Raw genomic sequence first — 16431 nt, 5'->3', positions numbered from 1 at the left:
GAGGAAAGAGTGGCAGAGCACAGAAAGCTGGCAGCTGCACACATAAGTCATCCCTCAGGAGAGACGTGGAAAGTAAGGCTGAGACAGAGGACATCTCAGGAGCGTTCCTGTCCCCCATCCTCACACTCACACACACACCCTCAAGGGTGAAGTTTTTAGCTTCCTGTGTCAGACAGACACTGAAAGTCTGCCACAGTGCAGGTTGCAAAGCTAAATCGTCATCACCTATAAAACAGGTGTCTGTGTGTTTGTCTGTCATCACCTATAAAAGGCTCAACATGAATAGTCGAGCCTATAGGTGCCTCTGAAAGCATTCAGTCAGGAGGATGCTCTTGGTCAACACAGCAACCATCCATCCACTGAGAGAGAATCAACCAATGGCATGGTTTGCTCAATATTTTATCATTTATCAGAGATGCATTTGGGTTCTGACTAGAACATCAAAATAGCATTTTTGAAAAGTTACTTACAGTTGGAAAAACAAATAAAACGTTTTTTGTTTGTTCATTTCATTCTCCATTTCCATGGCAACCACAGAACAGGAGTGGAGCGGGAGCTGGATTGGCTCCCGGCTGAGACTCACCTTCCTCCAGTCCCTGAAGAAGTTGCTCCGAAACACCTCTTTTGTAGTGTATTCGTGGTCCAGCATCTGGGCAAAGAACAGGCCCACCTCCTCTGCCCGAGGGCTCAGCTTCACTGGTTTACCTGACAGGTGCGGACACACACACACACAGTATAAATAAAACACACACAGATTCAGTCTCACAGACAACAACACAACATGATGATTCAGAGTTCCACAACAATGCTTGGACATTTAACAATACACAAACACATAAATATGACTGGTTACTTTAACTATTACTCCAACTCCTCTGTTAAACACAAAGATTCAGGCATTGCTTGTGTTCAGCAAATGGCCAACATGCCTCTTGTTTCTACAAGCAGACAGCGGGGAGAGGGAGAGACAGACAGACAGAGAGAGAGAGAGAGAGAGAGAGAGAGAGAGAGAGAGAGAGAGAGAGAGAGAGAGATATTTGAATTGCGCTTTATTGTACAACAGTCTTAACAACTCAAGGTCACGTCAGTCACAGCTCAAAAAAAGTAAAATAACTGGGCCTTACACAAAAGCAGAACAAAATTCTATCTCCTCATTAATCACAGAGCATATTGCACCTCCATAACACCATTTATCAACAAATGTTTCAAGAGTTTGCATATGTTTGTAGAAGTAATAATCAGTCAGCACACTAGATTTGACCAATCTTGAGAAAACATTTACAACATCAGCATCTAGATTGGTGACCATTTTGTTTCTCCTGCTTATGTAAATGGCCATTTTTGCTTGGCCCAAAAGGAAATTAATCAACTGACATTTTACTCTATGTGACCGGGTATATTCAAAACCAAAAACAAATATTTGCAAAGAAAAAGCTTCATCAAAAACTTGAAAAAGGCCTTCTAAAACCCTAAACAAAGGTGACCACCTCAAACATTGCGAGAAACAGTGAAACACTGTCTCCCTCTGAAAGCAAAAAGGGCAGTCCTGACAAACCCCTGGGTTTATGATGGACACAAACGCATTAATTGCAACAATACCATGGAGAACTCTCCACTGCAAATCACAGACTTGTTTCCTCAACGGTGGTTTATAGAGTGCCCTCCATTCAGGTTTTACAGTATCATCTAGACCCAGAACATTTCGCCAAGGAGTGTCAACTCTCGCATTCAATTTCTGTTTGTTTAGAACAATGACACACATTTTGTACAGAGGTTTACTACAAGAGTCATCCAAAACAATCTCTGTTCGTTCTTTATTCTCCAAAATAACCCCTGCACAGTCACCCAGTTTTGGCCTAACACATACATTGAGAAAAGGATCCTCCTGATCAGGAGGGTCTAACCCCAAACAGTACTGTTTTAGTCTTTCACATTCCTCAGCCGTGGGAGTGCCTTCCACCTACCCAACAGTTTGTTGATGACATCGTGATGGACCTTATCCCTAGGCTTAATACTAGTTCCTCAGAACAAACCAGATCAGGCCCTGCAATGTCCACTAACTGTCTAATCTTGACACCAGAGTCACATAGTATCCTTGTCAGTGTGGGGTTCTCGCTCCCAGCGATGTCAAATCGGGAGCCATAAACCAAAGGCTCTTCCAGAAGCCAATGCAGTGACGTGTTAGTTCCAGTTCTTTGCATATTGAAAAAGTTCAGGATAGCAAACAGTCCTCTGTAAAAAAAGACGGCAATGCTGATACATTCAGTCTCTTAGTATCCGTCCAAAAGTGTTTTGTCCAATCCCAATCCTCCTGTTGTCCGAAGGATTACACTCTCAAAGGCCTCCAAATCAGATCTTGTGGACCAGAAGGTACCTTTGCAGAAACGCAAGACGGAAGGCTGCGCTCTGCTAGACAACTGCACAAGCCCTTGCCCTCCCCTCATCTTTAGGCAGGTACAGCATGCTCTGGGGTAGCCAGTGCAGATTGTCCCAAAAAAAAAAATCAACTAATAGAGCTTGAATGGTAGCTAAAAGGTCTGTTGGAGGATCAATACAGGCTAATCTGTGCCACAGAGAGGAAGCAGCAAGGTTATTGGCGATAAGAACACGCCCTGTAGGAAACGTGTGGAAGGATCCATTTCCACCTGTTTAATCGCCCCTTAATTTTCTCCAGAACCCCCTCCCAGTTTTTCCTCATAGTGTCCTGATCTCCCAAATAGACTCCTAGGTACTTAAGCCCACCCCTTTTCCATTCAAGGCCAGTAGGAAGCCTTAGCTGTACCCCTGACCAGTCCCCAAAAAAGAAAAAGCATCACTTTTAGTTCCAATTCACCTTTGCAGATGAAATCAAACCAAAGGTGCCTATTATGTTGGTTAACATGTCAATGTCCTTTTGCTCACTGACCATCACAATTAAATCATCAGCATAGGCTGAAACATTAAACACATCGTGACACAAAGGCACTGAAAACCCAGAGAGCTTAGCCCTCAGCTTATTTAACAGGGGTTCAATGGCTAATGCATACAGCATTCGAGATAGATAACAACCTTGTCGACACCCCTTTGAACTCTGAAGGGAGCGCACAAAACCACCCGTTGATCTTCAAGACACTTTCAATATTACAATACAGGGCCTGGATCATTGCTATAAAATTCCTACTAAAACCAAAGTGTGTCAGGACTTTCCACAGATAAAGCATGCTCAACGCGATCAAAGGCCTTCTCTTGGTCTAAAGAGATGAGACCTGTTCTGAGACCAAGTAGATTGGAGACGTCTAAGACACCCTTGACTAGTTGGATATTATCAAAGATGGACCGCTCAGGTACACAGTATGTTTGATCTATGTGTATAACCTCTGCCACGACCTTCCCCAATCTAGTGGCCAAAACTTTAGAAAAAATCTTGTAATCTGTAGAGAGCAGAGCGACTGGACGCCAGTTCTTCAGCTCGTTCATATCGCCCTTTTTTGGTAGTAAGGTGAGCACTGCTCTCTTACAAGATAGTGGTAACTCCCCCCTACCTAAACATTCAGTGAGCACCTCTTGAAAGTCCTCACCCAGAACTGGCCAAAAGGCCTTATAGAACTCAACAGACAAGCCGTCAATACCTGGTGCCCGCCCATTCTCCATAGCCATAAGGGTATTGTGAAGCTCCTCTAAGGATATATCTTCACCAAGCATCGTGAACTGAATCCCTCGCGAAAGTGTGGGTGAATTCTGAAAAAAATCAGCCTCCACATCTGGGTGTTCATTGTGCTCATTTTTGTACAGATCAGCATAAAAGAGAACAGCTAGCTTCCGTATCTCAATTGTGTCAGTCACTAGGGTGCCAGACTGGGCCCGTAGAGCATGAATATATCTTTTTTGACCATTTTTCTTTTCAAGATTGAAAAAGAACTTGGAGGGAGCATCCATCTCTGAGATGTTTCTGAAACGTGATCTAATCAATGCGTCTTGAGCTGTGAGCCGTATTAGTTCAGATAATGCCACCTTCCTTGTGTTGTAAGTCTCAGTGTACTGCCCAGTACCAGATGTTCCCATCAGGTTCTGCATTTCAATTATGTCAACTTCAAGGTTCTTGAGGGACATTGCAAGTGTAACCTTGGCAGAATTGTTGAATTTTCGTTTTTGTTATATCCCACCACTGAGACAGTGAGGAGTAAAGCTCCTTGTCTGCCTTGAGTATATTCCAGAGATAAATAAAACATTCTTTAAAATTGAAATCATCTAAAAGTGATGCATTGAAATGCCAGTATGCACTCTTGTGTTTAACATTACTTAAAAGAATAAAACCGGTCAAGCCTAGTTAATGACATCGTGTTTCCCCTGTAGTGCGCCCAAGTGTACTGCCTCTCACTTTGGTGCAGGTTCCTCCAAATATTGCATAAGTTACTCTCAACTATCACCTCAATGAGATGGCTACGTGAAACCATGTGGGGTTCAGCATGATTCCGATCAAGTCTTGCCTCTGTGCAATTAAAATCGCCGCCTAGGATAAGGAGTTCATTATCACTACAGTTCTTCACTGAGGCATTCAACGCTTTTAAGAAAAGCTACTCTATCTGTGGCGGAGGTCGGTGCGAAACACACATGAAAACAAAAACGCATTCTCAAACGTTGCGTGTACTTTTAAAAAAAGCCCCTTAATCACTTCTTCAATGCTGTATGACAGGGGAATAAAGCTGCATGAAAACAACAGTGCCACTCCAGCACTGTCAGACGTGTTATGGCTGAGAATAGTCAGCCCATTCCACTCTCTTGCCCAATCTGTAGCGTTATCGATATCACTATGTGTCTCTTGTAAAACACAACATCTGTTGCCTTTTGCTGTAAAAGCTCAGAAATTTGAGCTCTTTTTCTAAAGTCCCTTCCTCCGTTAATGTTAAGGGTAGTAATCCTAATATTGTTCATATGTTCATATAAAGAAGGAAAGAGACAGAGAAAAAACACGTGATGGAAGAGAAAGCCGCAGTTAATTCGCGAGTGCATCGCTATTTTCTTTCTTAAGTTTACCAATAAGTTTCCGGAGACGGTGAAGTTCCAGGTCATCAAAGGCCCCTTCCTGTCTATGATGACAGACATCGTTTATAAACTGCATACTGTCAAGGAAATGATCCTCGACTCGAACCCCCCCCTTTTCCCTTTTGTTTCAGCCAAAAAATTACTTATGTCGCTAGCTCTGTACATCACATTATCGCTACCAGACCAGGAAAACCTGCTCGAATCGGTGGAATAGCCATCACTGTCCGACTCGGTATAGTTAGCATGTTCTTTCTGTTTAGCCTGCTTTTTTGTGCTGTGATCATCGCTACGGCTAGATTTCCTTTTGGGCATTTTAAAAACAGTTGTTTCGGCCTCCATGTCACTACCATCTGACACGCACGGAGCAGTTTTACGGGCTACTTTTAGTTTCGGGTCTGAAGTTAGTAAGTCGCGTTAACCCACCTGAGGCGGACGTAGGCCTACCCGCCAGCAGCAGACGCACCACCAGGCTCCCCCCCACTCGGCAAAGACTCTGACTCGTCAGCCTTTTCCTCAACAGTCACATCAGACACAGCTGAGGCAATCGTTGGTGAAACCGATTCAAATGCAGACTCGGCTGCAGAGAATTTATCCTCTGTAACGACCGCCAGTGCAGGCGCAATCGCCGGGGTTTTTTCGGTGGTTTGTTCGGATCACAGCGGACTCCTCCACCATAAGCTCAGCCCTACCTAACACAGTAGTGGTGGATGTCCCCGCAAGCTCAGGCCTATCTGCTGTAGACACCGAGCTGCTAGGCTCGGGTTGGTTATCCCCGACTGTGGCAGACTCCTCCGCCACAGACCCACCTGTCGTAGGTTCGCCTCCTTCGGCACTGGCTGCTGCTGGCATTCGCCCTCCAGCATCCTCACTGTGAGATTTAGATGGGCACGCGCGAACAAGATGTCCCATCATCCCACAACCAAAACATTTCATGGCGGTATCAGATGTCACAAAAACTATATAATAAGACCCGTCAACGTTAAAACGGAAAGTCAAATTGAGCTCATCACCGCTGTCTAGGATCATGTAAACTTGTCTCCTAAAGGAGACAACATGCTTAAGTAATGGCGATTTGCAGCCAATTGGAATTTTCTTGATTGGAGAAACAAGTTTACCATAACGCAAAAGCTCAGTGCTAATTAATCGGTCAGAAAGAAACGGGGGAATATTCGAAATGACAATCTTAGTCGAGGGCAAACTCAGGGGTACAACAGGATTGAACGTGCCATTAAGCACAACACCACTTTGGACAATGTCTACAACTACAAACCTCCACACTAACATCAGAGATCACCTTCACGCCGTGACGACGTGTCAAGGCCTCAAATTCCATTGTTACACCCCTCGGCCAGCTGTAAGCCGGTGCGGGGGTTCTTCTTCACCTCCAACCCCAAAACAGTCAACCACACTAAGTCCCAAATAATAAGATAAAACAATGATACAACACATATAAGGCCAAACAAAAGATAGAGTTTTAAAGATAGCCACAGACGCCGTTCAGTCGTACTCACACTCACGGCACTCACGCAATCCCAGCATGCACTCGAGAGAGAGAGAGTGAGAGAGAGAGCGAGAGAGCGAGAGAGAGAGAGAGCGTGACTGAATTCAATGGAGCATCACAGGGCAGAAACATGAGTACTTGTCTGGACTTCAAGGCCACCTCAGTGACACAGGGGCACTATGTAGGTCACCCCACCCCCCAGCCCCATCTCGCACTGCTTTCCTGCCCACTGATACACCCTTTCGATCGATGGTAAGGCAGGCCTGAGACAGAGAGAGAGAGAGGTGCAGAGAGAGAAAAGAGCTGTGGGACAAACACTCTCAACAACACAGGAGAGAGAGAGAGGGTGAGAGCTGTGGGACAAACACTCTCAACAACACAGGAGAGAGAGAGAGAGAGAGAAAAACACACAGGAGAGAGAGAGGGTGAGAGCTGTGGGACAAACACTCTCAACAACACAGGAGAGAGAGAGAGAGCGTGACTGAATTCAATGGAGCATCACAGGGCAGAAACATGAGTACTTGTCTGACTTCAAGGCCACCTCAGTGACACAGGGGCACTATGTAGGTCACCCCACCCCAGCCCCATCTCGCACTGCTTTCCTGCCCACTGATACACCCTTTCGATCGATGGTAAGGCAGGCCTGAGACAGAGAGAGAGAGGGTGAGAGCTGTGGGACAAACACTCTCAACAACACAGGAGAGAGAGGGTGAGAGCTGTGGGACAAACACTCTCAACAACACAGGAGAGAGAGGGTGAGAGCTGTGGGACAAACACTCTGAGAGAGAGAGAGAGAGAGAGAGAGAGAGAGAGAGAGAGAGAAAAACACACAGGAGAGAGAGAGGGTGAGAGCTGTGGGACAAACACTCTCAACAACACAGGAGAGAGAGAGAGAGAGAGAAAAACACACAGGAGAGAGAGAGGGTGAGAGCTGTGGGACAAACACTCTCAACAACACAGGAGAGAGAGAGAGAGAGAAAAACACACAGGAGAGAGAGAGGGTGAGAGCTGTGGGACAAACACTCTCAACAAGACAGGGGAGAGAGAGAAACAAAGAAAATTACTAACATCCTATACTGTAGATTAAGTGAACACTCTCTGGCCTTAGAAATGGGAAGACACAGGCAAACCTGGCTTCCTAGGGAAGAAAGGTTGTGTTTGCAGAGCAGTGAGGGAGTAGTAGAAGATGAAAAACACTTCCTCACTGAATGCAGTAAATTCAACACAGTCAGGAACCAATATTTCTTTCAATTCAGCCAAATTATACCTCAGTTTGAACTATTAGAAAATGAAGACAAGCTCCCATACTTGTTGGGAGAGCATACAAGTTGTTTAAAACTCGCTGCGCAGTACCTGTTAACATGTCATAAATCGAGGAAGTGAGTGACCCATATTGTGACATGCTTTGCTTTATATCAATAACCAATACCCATGATAGCACATTGATAAATATACAGTATATAGTAATACTGTATCATTATACATTTCATTTATTATTTTCTCTTTTTAATTATTATCATTTTATTATTATTATTATTATTATTTTATTTGTATTTTTTAAACAGATATTGTATCTGTGTTGTTTTGTTATATGTTTGCTTTGGCAACACTGCTTCATTGAGTAATGCCAATAAAGTTCCATTGAAATTGAGAGAGAGAGAGAGAGAGAGAGAGAGAAACAAACAGGGGAGAGAGAGGGTGAGAGAGATAAACACACTAGACAATCTTTCAACACACGAAACAGAAAATCTTTCTCTCGCTTTCTCACACACACACGCACAAACATACAAAATGTGTTCTGCCTCTTTCCGGCATTACTACTTTTCCTCTCCTAGACTTTGAGCTTCAGGGTTCTGTCTAGCAGCAAAAAAATGCACACAAGACAATCCAATTCATCAACACATGAAATCTACAACCACACACACACACACAGACACAGACGCACACGCACACACACACAGACAGAGACACACACACACAGACTCTCTCTTTCTCTACCATCTCCAGCGTTGTTGCTCTTCCTCCTCCTTGAGTTTGAGCTTCAGGGCTCGAGCGGCCTCACGCTCCTCCTTGATCCTCTTCACTTTGTCCAAGTCGGACGACTCCTTCGGCTCCTTCTTTGGCTTCTGGGAGATCAGCGTGAGAAGGCCATCCTTTACACACTCAATTCCACTGCTGCTTTTCATCCAGTTATTTATTTTTTCACGTCTCTTTATGTCTAATCCTCCAAGCATGGCCTCTGACTCACAGTACACAATTTGCTAACAAACTCAACAACTATAAAATCATTTCATGAAGATGATAGCAGTCCTTGCAATGTGGCAAGGACAACTGATTTTTTTTTATAGGGTGTCAAGTTTGCAATGTGAGTGGAACATGATAGTTAAACATTCTCGGTTAAAGAGAAGAGCCTTCTGCCACAAATTGCTGTTATTCAGATGTCTCCTCTGATATCTAACTTCCTCATACAAAACGGCTGGGAGGATGAGAGGATGCATTTGTTTAAGAGAGGGGTGTTCAAAATCATCTCTGAGGAGTGGCAGAAGTGTGTGCCGCGAGTTTTCAGTGGTGTGTGTATGTGTGTGTCGAGTCGAGCACCACTTTCTTTCCCTGATTCCATCTCCAGTGGCAAAGCATTTACTGCCAAGCATTCAACTGGAGAGGCAGCAGGGAGACCAACTTTACCTTCAGCTTCCCCTCACTCTTCCTCTTCTTCTCCGAAGCCGCCTCGCCATCCTCCTCGCCGGTTCTCTTCTTTTTCTTCACTCTAGAGAACACATCACCACATAATATTACAAACAAATCAATAAAAGAAACAAGAAACATTCAGGGCCATTTTCCTGTGCATGGAGTAAGTCTAGTCCTTCTCCTGGGCTAAAAGAGAACTCCAACAAAAATCAAACAAAAAAAGCTTGTAGTCTGGGGCTAAATAAAGTAATCTGTCTATCTATCTATCTATCTATCTATCTATCTTAATCCATGTATGGTAACTAGCCAAAAAAAGTGCAAACCAGCCCCTGATATTAACAGTGGCTTCGTTGCCATTTTCTCTACAGCCCGAAGGAAAGTCTCTTCCTGTACGCACACAGAAGGGCAGGGCAATGTTGGCTCTACATCCCAATGCATGTAATTGTTAGTCCTGGCCATGCTGACAGAGAGAGTGGTGCCTTCAGCCAAGCTCACTTCTCTCAGGTCTGCTCTGGACAAGTTCTTTGAGAGGGACACCATCCATACTCTGTCTGTGATGTCACAGTGCCCTAGCATTCTAGGGCTTCTATAAAAGAACCCTCATCATTATCATCATCAACAGATGCAGGGACATACAGTACTGTAGACCACTTACAATTTCTTATCCGACTTGTGAGACTTTGAGGGCCCTTCGCCAGCCTCCTCTTCCTCCTCCTCCTCTTTGAGCCTCTTCCTCTTCTTCCCTCTCTTCTCCGTAACAAAGTCTGCATTGTCTGGCTCCTCCTTCACGGTCAGCCTGCGAAACATGAAGCACCAGGAAGAGAGAGACTATCTTTTCACGGACACAGGGCGAATTGGCAAAAGCTCCTCTACAGAGACTGACACCCTGTTTTTTCAACTTAACTGACAAACGAGGGGCTCAGTGACCAAAATAATTGACATAATTGCAGTGATTCCACAATATTTTATAATAGAGGCAGATGAAAATTAAATAATTACTGCAATCACCCAATAATAATTGCAGAACTGTAAGCATCCATTTCCCTGTAGTGTAGCACAAGCAGAGGGACAAATTAGGCCAATTAACTCATTAGACATAATCATTATCACATGTCACATTATATTAAACTACATTATCATTTCCAAAACATTACACTAGTGTGAGAAAGGTTTCTTTTCCTTTAAAATGTCAATATGTTTCACAAAGCTTGGGTATGAGAAGAACATATGTCATTAATGCCATATCTATAAAAGAAAGGGGGTGTGGGAGATCCACAATGTGCTGATTATATCTAAACAGCAGCAGCGACAAAAAGATTCAATAAGACCAACTAAAGGCCTCATCTCCCTGTGTATTTATGTGTGTGTTAGTGCTGGGCAATATGGCTGAAAAATATATTATGATAAAATAATTCATATCAGAGAGAGAGAGAGAGAGAGAGAGAGAGAGAGAGAGAAAAGAGAGAGAGAGAGAGAGAGAGACTGTGTGTATGCATCCCCAATGTTGTCCATCTCCTTACGGCACAGATTTCCATTTATTACTTCTCACAAAACACAGTCTCTCCCCCCCTCACTCTTAATAACGCAAGAAATTAATTTCCTGAAAGGGAGCCAATGTTAGGAAGAAAATCAGAATAGGTACTACCCAGGATTCTGGACATCTGAACCAGAAATTATTTCCATCAACTCCACTAGCAGGGGAAAAGCAAGCCGGAGGGATGGAGATGGGGAGAGAGGGAAAGAGAGAGAAATAGATGGAGGGAGGGCAGGAGAGAGAGAGAGAAATAGAAATGAAGGAGGGAGGGCAGAAAATATAGAGAGAGAAATTGGATTCCATTTGGGACGCAAATGGATTAAAACTAATTTCCGTGCAGCAGCAGCTAGGTGCTGATCTAATACTTTAAGACCTATATTGCACTGCTCATATGACACCAGTACTGACACCACCGCCATTGTAATTAGCTGGCCTTGCCCCTTGGCATTACTGTCGTATATTCCCACCATAGCCCCATCGCACAATAAACGGACAACTCACCGCATAGTGCAATCTACTTCAGAGTCAGGATCTTCACTCCTCTGGCCCTTGATCTGACAAGAGTACGGTGTAAACACAAAGGTTTCACATTTCAACACTTGACAAGGACACGACTTCAAAAGCATACATACATACATATACATGATTTTGATCTGAAATTCCCTTTGTTGCCATGTTTTTAAGTTCAGTTGGATTGCTTGCATTTCACAACACTCTATTATTACCTACAGTCTGTGCTTAAGTCACTGCTGCCAACACTCGTAATTACAACAGTTGGAGTCACACACAGACACGCAAGTTTAACTTTTGTACAGCAGGCATTATAAGGTCACCCCTATACTCTATAGACAGCTTAAGAGAGTGGGGTTGAACATGAACAAGTATAAGTATATATACTTTTTTGATCCCGTGAGGGAAATTTGGTCTCTGCATTTAACCCAATCAGTGAATTAGTGAAACACAAACAGCACACAGTGAACACACAGTGAGGTGAAGCACACACTAATCCCGGCGCAGTGAGCTGCCTGCTACAATGGCGGCGCTCGGGGAGCAGTGAGGGGTTAGGTGCCTTGCTCAAGGGCACTTCAGCTGCGGCCTACTGGTTGGGGCTTGAACCGGCAACCCTCCAGTTACAAGTCCAGAGTGTTAACCAGTGGGCCACGGCTGCCCCATAATGATGGAACAAAAACACGATAATCACATTTTATTACACGGCTCTTCAGAGTGATGCAGAAAGTTCCATTCACATGAATGGGCCTTCCCAACGTTCGGGGAGCGTTCCTATGTTAACGTTCCTATGTTAAATCTATATAAATCACCGGCAAAGTATATAATCACCGCTGTCAATGGCAACGGGTTGATTAACGTCTTTCATATCCCTCCGCAAGAATTCCGTTCGCTTATTGCAATGGAATTTCATTGAAAGGGAAAGTAAGCTAGTAAGACGTTGCCACACAACATCTGAAACTGTCAAGTTCTATCTGTGTGGCGAACTATTTATTTTGTCAGCGGAAGACACGAAACGGTAGCAAAATAATTTTTAAAGATTCATTGTGTTAGGTTTTTTTTCTCGTTTTGGCAAGAAGACCTAGCCGTGTAATAAGAGGGATAATATATTGTCCGCTGGTAATTATCAGAAAATAAGTCCCTTCAGGTCGAAGCAAAACCTCTCCGCTGCGCGTCGGGGTTCTGTTCTCCCTGTCGGGACTTATTTTCTGATAATTACCGGCCACGGACAATACATTATCCCTTACTTAGCTCCTGGAGAATCTCAGTTCTCTGGACAGCACAAAGGCCTGCTGGGAATTAGGAACCTATTTCAGAGAGGAGCAAGGGAGAACCTGACCCACTTGGAGGGACCCCCCACTCCCACCCTCAGGTCACTTTTCAGGAAGCCCAATGTCACTGTTGTAAATGCCATTGCTGAGACTGTATGGGAACATGTGTCCCAACATGCCTGCCAAGATGCGGTCACATTCCAGACAGAAATATCTCACTGGTCAGGGCTCTTTTATGCAAGGACAGGCTTATGTGATATACTAATAGTTAGTAGTACTAGCGTAACACTTGTGCTGATATACGCAGCAGTAGAGTATTGAAGAAATGTTCCAATGATCCAAAATAAAAAGGGAACTACAGCAGAGAGCTGAACTTTATGTGTTTTAAATTGCTTCAATGGAAAGCACTGCAGATCTGCCATCCAAACTGGCTAAGAACCACTGGGAGAGTACAGCTGCAAAGGCTCGCTTGGAAGACTGCTGGAGAAGAGGAGATTTACACATCACAGGATTATTTTACCTTCTTCTGGGCCTTGGCCTTGCTTCCATTTTGGGTTTTCCCTGTAGCTTTGCTTCGGGCCTTCTTGGGCTTCACACTTTTACAAAGGGTTGGGGGGGGGAGAATGGAGAAGGTGAATACGGTGTTAGTGAAGGAGTGTAGGTGGGTGGGAGAAAGGGGGAAGAGACAGGAGGAGAGACATGTGTACACACACACACACAGGAGAGAGCATATGACAAACAAAAACACCAGGGGATAAGCTGTTAGGCATGTCTCATCTTCCATGTCCCTCACACATAACCCACCCAAGCCGCCCATCCACCCCCTTCCCCAGCTTAGCTCAGGAGAGCATGGCGTATGACAGAACAGCATCAGGGCTCGTCACAGGAGGCTGCTGTCAGCACCGCCTGCCACACAGGTGTCTCTTCCTCCTCCTCTCTCCCTCTTGCTCTCCTCTGATTAATTAACAGAGCTGGGGACACGCATGCACACACACACACACGCCAGCTAGACACGCTTCCCATATCACCGCAAATTAATCTATTCACCCAGTGGATGAAGTACGCAACTGTGGGTGATGAATGCACGAGCCGAGCCCACCCACTCCACAGGCAGATTTATGATTGCTGGTGCAGACTGCTTGTTTGGACGTGCTAGCCGCGGGGGAGACGGGGAGGGGGCAGGGAGAACCATAACACAGCTGGAGTATGGTGTATGATAATGTGCAGCTGTTGCCTGTTATTGAGGGTTTTGCTCCCTTTGGGAAAGGGAGGGAGGGGAGGTCTTTATTTATTTCTTTGATCAGAGGATTTGTTGCCAATGCCAAACACAAAATCTATACAGAAAGAGTTCAAAGTGTTAGGCCTACTGGACATGATGTTGAATGGAAGTCAAGTCACAAATTGTTCATTTTTATTGGCAGGCTAGTAGTAGCAGCAGTGGAATTATTTATTCAACAAATGTTTTCATTGAACTTGGCATTCATGGCAAGACATTTCTACAGTTCTGTCTAGTCCTTGCCTGCCAGATGAGAAACCAGCTGTCACATTACATGAATTGATTATAGATAGGCCATTGCTTCTATGCACCCAGAGGACATTCCCGAATTTAAAATTTAACTATTCTTACCCAGTGGTAATCTCACTTGTCTCTTCTATCTTCTCATTTTTCACCATCACTTCTTTGTTCTCCGAAGTCAACTGTGTCATTTCTAGGCAAGTGAGGTGAAAATCAGGGTTAAATTTGAGTTGAGAAAAGTCCCCTTTTCATGTGTAACGGCAGTTTGTAGTTTGAACAAGGTTGGGCAAGTGAGTTAAGTTGCTAACTGCTATACTTCATTCAAATGGTAATGTTAGCCTATGTTAACACGACTAACTTTACAGAGGGATATGATAGTTCGAACACGTAATGTGGCTATGGACACACTAATACTATGTAAAATTATAATTTTCTACTTTCATAATGAGAATGCAGGACAGAATAGCTGCTATGTGGCATGCAGGTAACGAACATTAACGTCAATTTAACTACAAGTTACAAGGTAGCATTACATGCAGTATGCTTCTCGTTGTAAAACGAAGTAGTTAACATCTTTAGTTTAAAAACTAATAGCCTATTTTCACAAAATTATTCCAACACAAAGCTGTCTATTTTTAACTTCGTGAAAGTGTCATCACTCACCTTTTTAATTCGGTGATTCCACTTGTTCTTGCACAGCTCTGATGGTTCCTGCACACTGTTCTTGAATTCAGCTAGCTAACGTTACCAAGCTAGCACAATCCCTAACGTTATTAGTTAAATCAACATTATGATGTGTGATTTTGTAACGTTATATCAGCATAAGAACAGCTTGAGTGTGAGAAAAACAGCAATGCGACACAGCGATTTTTTGTGAACTCCTGATATGTGCATGGGATTTAGGCTGCTCACAAGGTCATTCAGGGATTTAGGCTGCTCACAAGGTCATTCAATCAGAGAGTCGGAAGTGGAACCAAAAGGTGTGTTTTCATAAGTGATGGCTGATTCGGACTAGCCTGGTTAGCACACAGACCTTCTCATGTAATTGAGTGGGTCTGAAAAAAAAAATAGACTTCCAGCAGGGGCGTAACTAGCACTGAAATTAAACTTAAATTGGTGCATTAAACTCTTACCAAATCGTTTCAGAAGTGTAGCAATATCGTAAACGTCGGTTTTAAATGCAGTTGTTTACTCAATTCCAAAGAAATTCCGATTAGCAATTGTATTTGCGTGGCCATGTTTTAGGGATATTGGCCAGAAGGACCTGCAGAGCAAATTTGCCATGTTCGTATGGGTATTCCAAGGCTAGATTCGGTCCGTTTTTGACAAATGATTAGTCCTGGTAGCTTCAAGACAAATTGTTGAGTGATTCATTTATTTGTGTAAAGACCAGTGCCCACTGGTGTTGTAAACGAAATGCAACACCCTAGGTGCCCCATAAAATGGCCTGCCATTCCGTATGTGTACCCTTCCATTGAAAAAAGGGTGCCATTGTGGAGTGCCCCACTGATCAGAACAGTGGACATCAGTGGAGTGCTCTCGCCCCTACACGACAATGTTCCAAAGGGTGTCATTTCCAATACAGAATGCAGTGGAATGCAGCCCTATAATTTGTACTACTTGAAAGAAGTGCCAACATAGGTGCTCCTCTAGTGGATAAAATATGATGCAGTGAAGTAAAGGGCGTCCCTACTTGCATCAATTTAGGGATGTTTTCTATAATGTCCCTGCCATGGAAAATATGTGGTAGGTGCCCTTACAATGGGATAAACTTGAGGTTCCCTACAGGTGCCTTTCTGATGGAAAAAATAATTAAGTGCCCTCTTAGAGAGCACTGCGGCACTATGTGCCCTTGCAATGGAAAGAAACAAATCCCAGTGAAATTAGGTGTAGTGACCTACAGTCTTCCTTACCATGCCCTCTAGGGAAAGTTTTCCCAAAGTCAGTGCCATGAAGTGACCCTCACCCCTATCTCACAACGGGAAAGAAAGTGAGACCATGATGATCTGTCTAAATAATCATGTAGGAGGAGGACTATACCGGTCTCTAACATGGGTTGTGTGATATGGGGGCAGCTGTGGCCTACTGGTTAGCACGTCGGACTTGTAACCTGAGGGTTGCCGGTTCGAACCCCACTAGTAGGAACAGCTCCTAACCCCTCATTGCTCCCAGAGCGCCGCTGTAGCAGGCAGCTCACTGCGTTGAGATTAGTGCGTGCTTCACCTCACTGTGTGCTGAGTGTGTTTCACTAATTCAGGGATTAAATGCAGAGTCCAAATTTCCCTCACGGGATCAAAAGAGTATATACTTATACTATAGGGTCCCTTCAATCACATGGGCTATGTTATTCACCCCTGATATCTGAATGAGGTCCCTCAGTCAAATAACACTG

The 16431-nt window shown here is 44.1% G+C and overlaps 2 protein-coding genes across 2 annotated transcripts in view; both read right to left on the bottom strand.

Annotated features, from left to right (window-relative positions):
* Positions 1 to 5464, bottom strand: part of LOC125303160 (DNA topoisomerase 1-like) — a 31099-nt gene extending 25635 nt beyond the window's left edge. The window contains exons 1-2 of the mRNA XM_048256708.1: positions 5446 to 5464; positions 584 to 705 (exon numbers count right to left, since the gene is read on the bottom strand). Coding sequence (XP_048112665.1) covers positions 584 to 649 — 66 coding nt within the window. The 5' untranslated portion in view covers positions 650 to 705; positions 5446 to 5464. The remainder of the gene's footprint in view (positions 1 to 583; positions 706 to 5445) is intronic.
* A 3032-nt stretch (positions 5465 to 8496) lies between these two features.
* Positions 8497 to 15105, bottom strand: LOC125303162 (DNA topoisomerase 1-like). Its single transcript, XM_048256711.1, has 7 exons — positions 14703 to 15105; positions 14151 to 14232; positions 13044 to 13119; positions 11247 to 11299; positions 9867 to 10007; positions 9209 to 9290; positions 8497 to 8649 (listed from the first exon to the last, which is right to left on the bottom strand). The coding sequence occupies exons 2-7, from the start codon at positions 14228 to 14230 to the stop codon at positions 8518 to 8520; spliced, it is 564 nt and encodes a 187-aa protein (XP_048112668.1). The 5' UTR covers positions 14231 to 14232; positions 14703 to 15105; the 3' UTR covers positions 8497 to 8517.
* Between the last annotated feature and the right edge of the window lie 1326 nt (positions 15106 to 16431).

Source organism: Alosa alosa, chromosome 11, assembly GCF_017589495.1.
Source record: "Alosa alosa isolate M-15738 ecotype Scorff River chromosome 11, AALO_Geno_1.1, whole genome shotgun sequence".
Lineage (NCBI taxonomy): Eukaryota > Metazoa > Chordata > Actinopteri > Clupeiformes > Clupeidae > Alosa > Alosa alosa.
This window is presented reverse-complemented; position numbering and strand designations above follow the sequence as displayed.

Bases quoted from the DNA above. Each gene is read 5' to 3' on its own strand.
- LOC125303162 (XM_048256711.1), bottom strand. From the start codon at position 14,230: ATGACACAGTTGACTTCGGAGAACAAAGAAGTGATGGTGAAAAATGAG. The intron at 11,300-13,043 runs GTAAAATAATCC...TACTCTTGTCAG, and splicing joins AGGCCAAGGCCCAGAAGAAG to ATCAAGGGCCAGAGGAGTGA. The intron at 8,650-9,208 runs GTAAAGTTGGTC...CTGATCTCCCAG, and splicing joins AGAGTGAGGGGAAGCTGAAG to AAGCCAAAGAAGGAGCCGAA.